Source organism: Haplochromis burtoni, unplaced genomic scaffold, assembly GCF_018398535.1.
Source record: "Haplochromis burtoni strain Fernald_Lab_line unplaced genomic scaffold, NCSU_Asbu1 Contig_531, whole genome shotgun sequence".
Lineage (NCBI taxonomy): Eukaryota > Metazoa > Chordata > Actinopteri > Cichliformes > Cichlidae > Haplochromis > Haplochromis burtoni.
In genome coordinates, this window is record NW_024582892.1 from 35,801 (window position 1) to 36,674 (window position 874).

The 874-nt window shown below is 33.2% G+C and overlaps 1 protein-coding gene across 1 annotated transcript in view; it reads right to left on the reverse strand.

Moving 5' to 3' along the window:
• Positions 1 to 154: 154 nt before the first annotated feature.
• Positions 155 to 874, reverse strand: part of LOC102302823 (alpha-tectorin) — a 15,939-nt gene continuing 15,219 nt past the window's right edge. Inside the window, 1 exon segment of the mRNA XM_042214223.1 lies at positions 155 to 166. Within this exon segment, the coding sequence (XP_042070157.1) occupies positions 155 to 166 (12 nt within the window).

Genomic DNA, 874 nt, shown 5'->3' on the forward strand with positions numbered 1-874 from the left:
CGGACGAGAGCGACTGGGGTCAAGCGACGGAACGGTGTTTGTCCAGTTCTCTCCCGTGCACGAGAAACAAAAACAACTTTGCCTACTCGTCTTGCTTTGCTGTGTAGTTAAATTGTCTTGAACGTTCCAGCGAATAGGTTTAAGCTACAATGTCTTAAAGGTAACGCTTGCAACAAACAAGCACAGATGCGCTTAACAATCAATGAGCAACAATTAAAGCTATGTTATTTGGGAGATCATTCCTACTCTCAGTTTAGAATCATAAGCACAAATGTTTTAACAGATGAGTCACTGATTTGTGGAATTGTGACAGCAAAGATTGCATATTGTATACAAATAGCTTTACTCCAAAAATAAACATGGATAAAAATCCATAACAGTATTGCGGGTTGCAGCTGGGTGCTAAAGATCAACTTGGCCTTCTACTTCAATAACAGAATGACTAAGTGAGATTTTATTCAGCAACACATTTTACTGTATGATCTTACTGGAGATAAAAAATAAACATTGTTCATAATCAGATTTTTATTACATATTATGAATGATTTGTGATACATTTAGGCAATTATTCATTAACTTTTATTTCAACTGATAAAACGAAGCAAAAATAGTAATCATGTAATGATATTAAATTGTAGCTCAAACAGTAGGTACCCAGTTTATTGTACTTCACTTTGTACTATCACTTTATTTTGTAAATCCAAAGTAATGTTGGTTGAGTTTCTGAGAGACAAGTATATGTGCACTAAATACTTTATTTAATCCTTGATTTGCCCTTGATTATACATTATTTTAATTATGATGTAGATTTAATTATAAAAATCTCACACAGAAACCAAGAACAAGTTAATCTTATCAACAAACAGTGAATGCA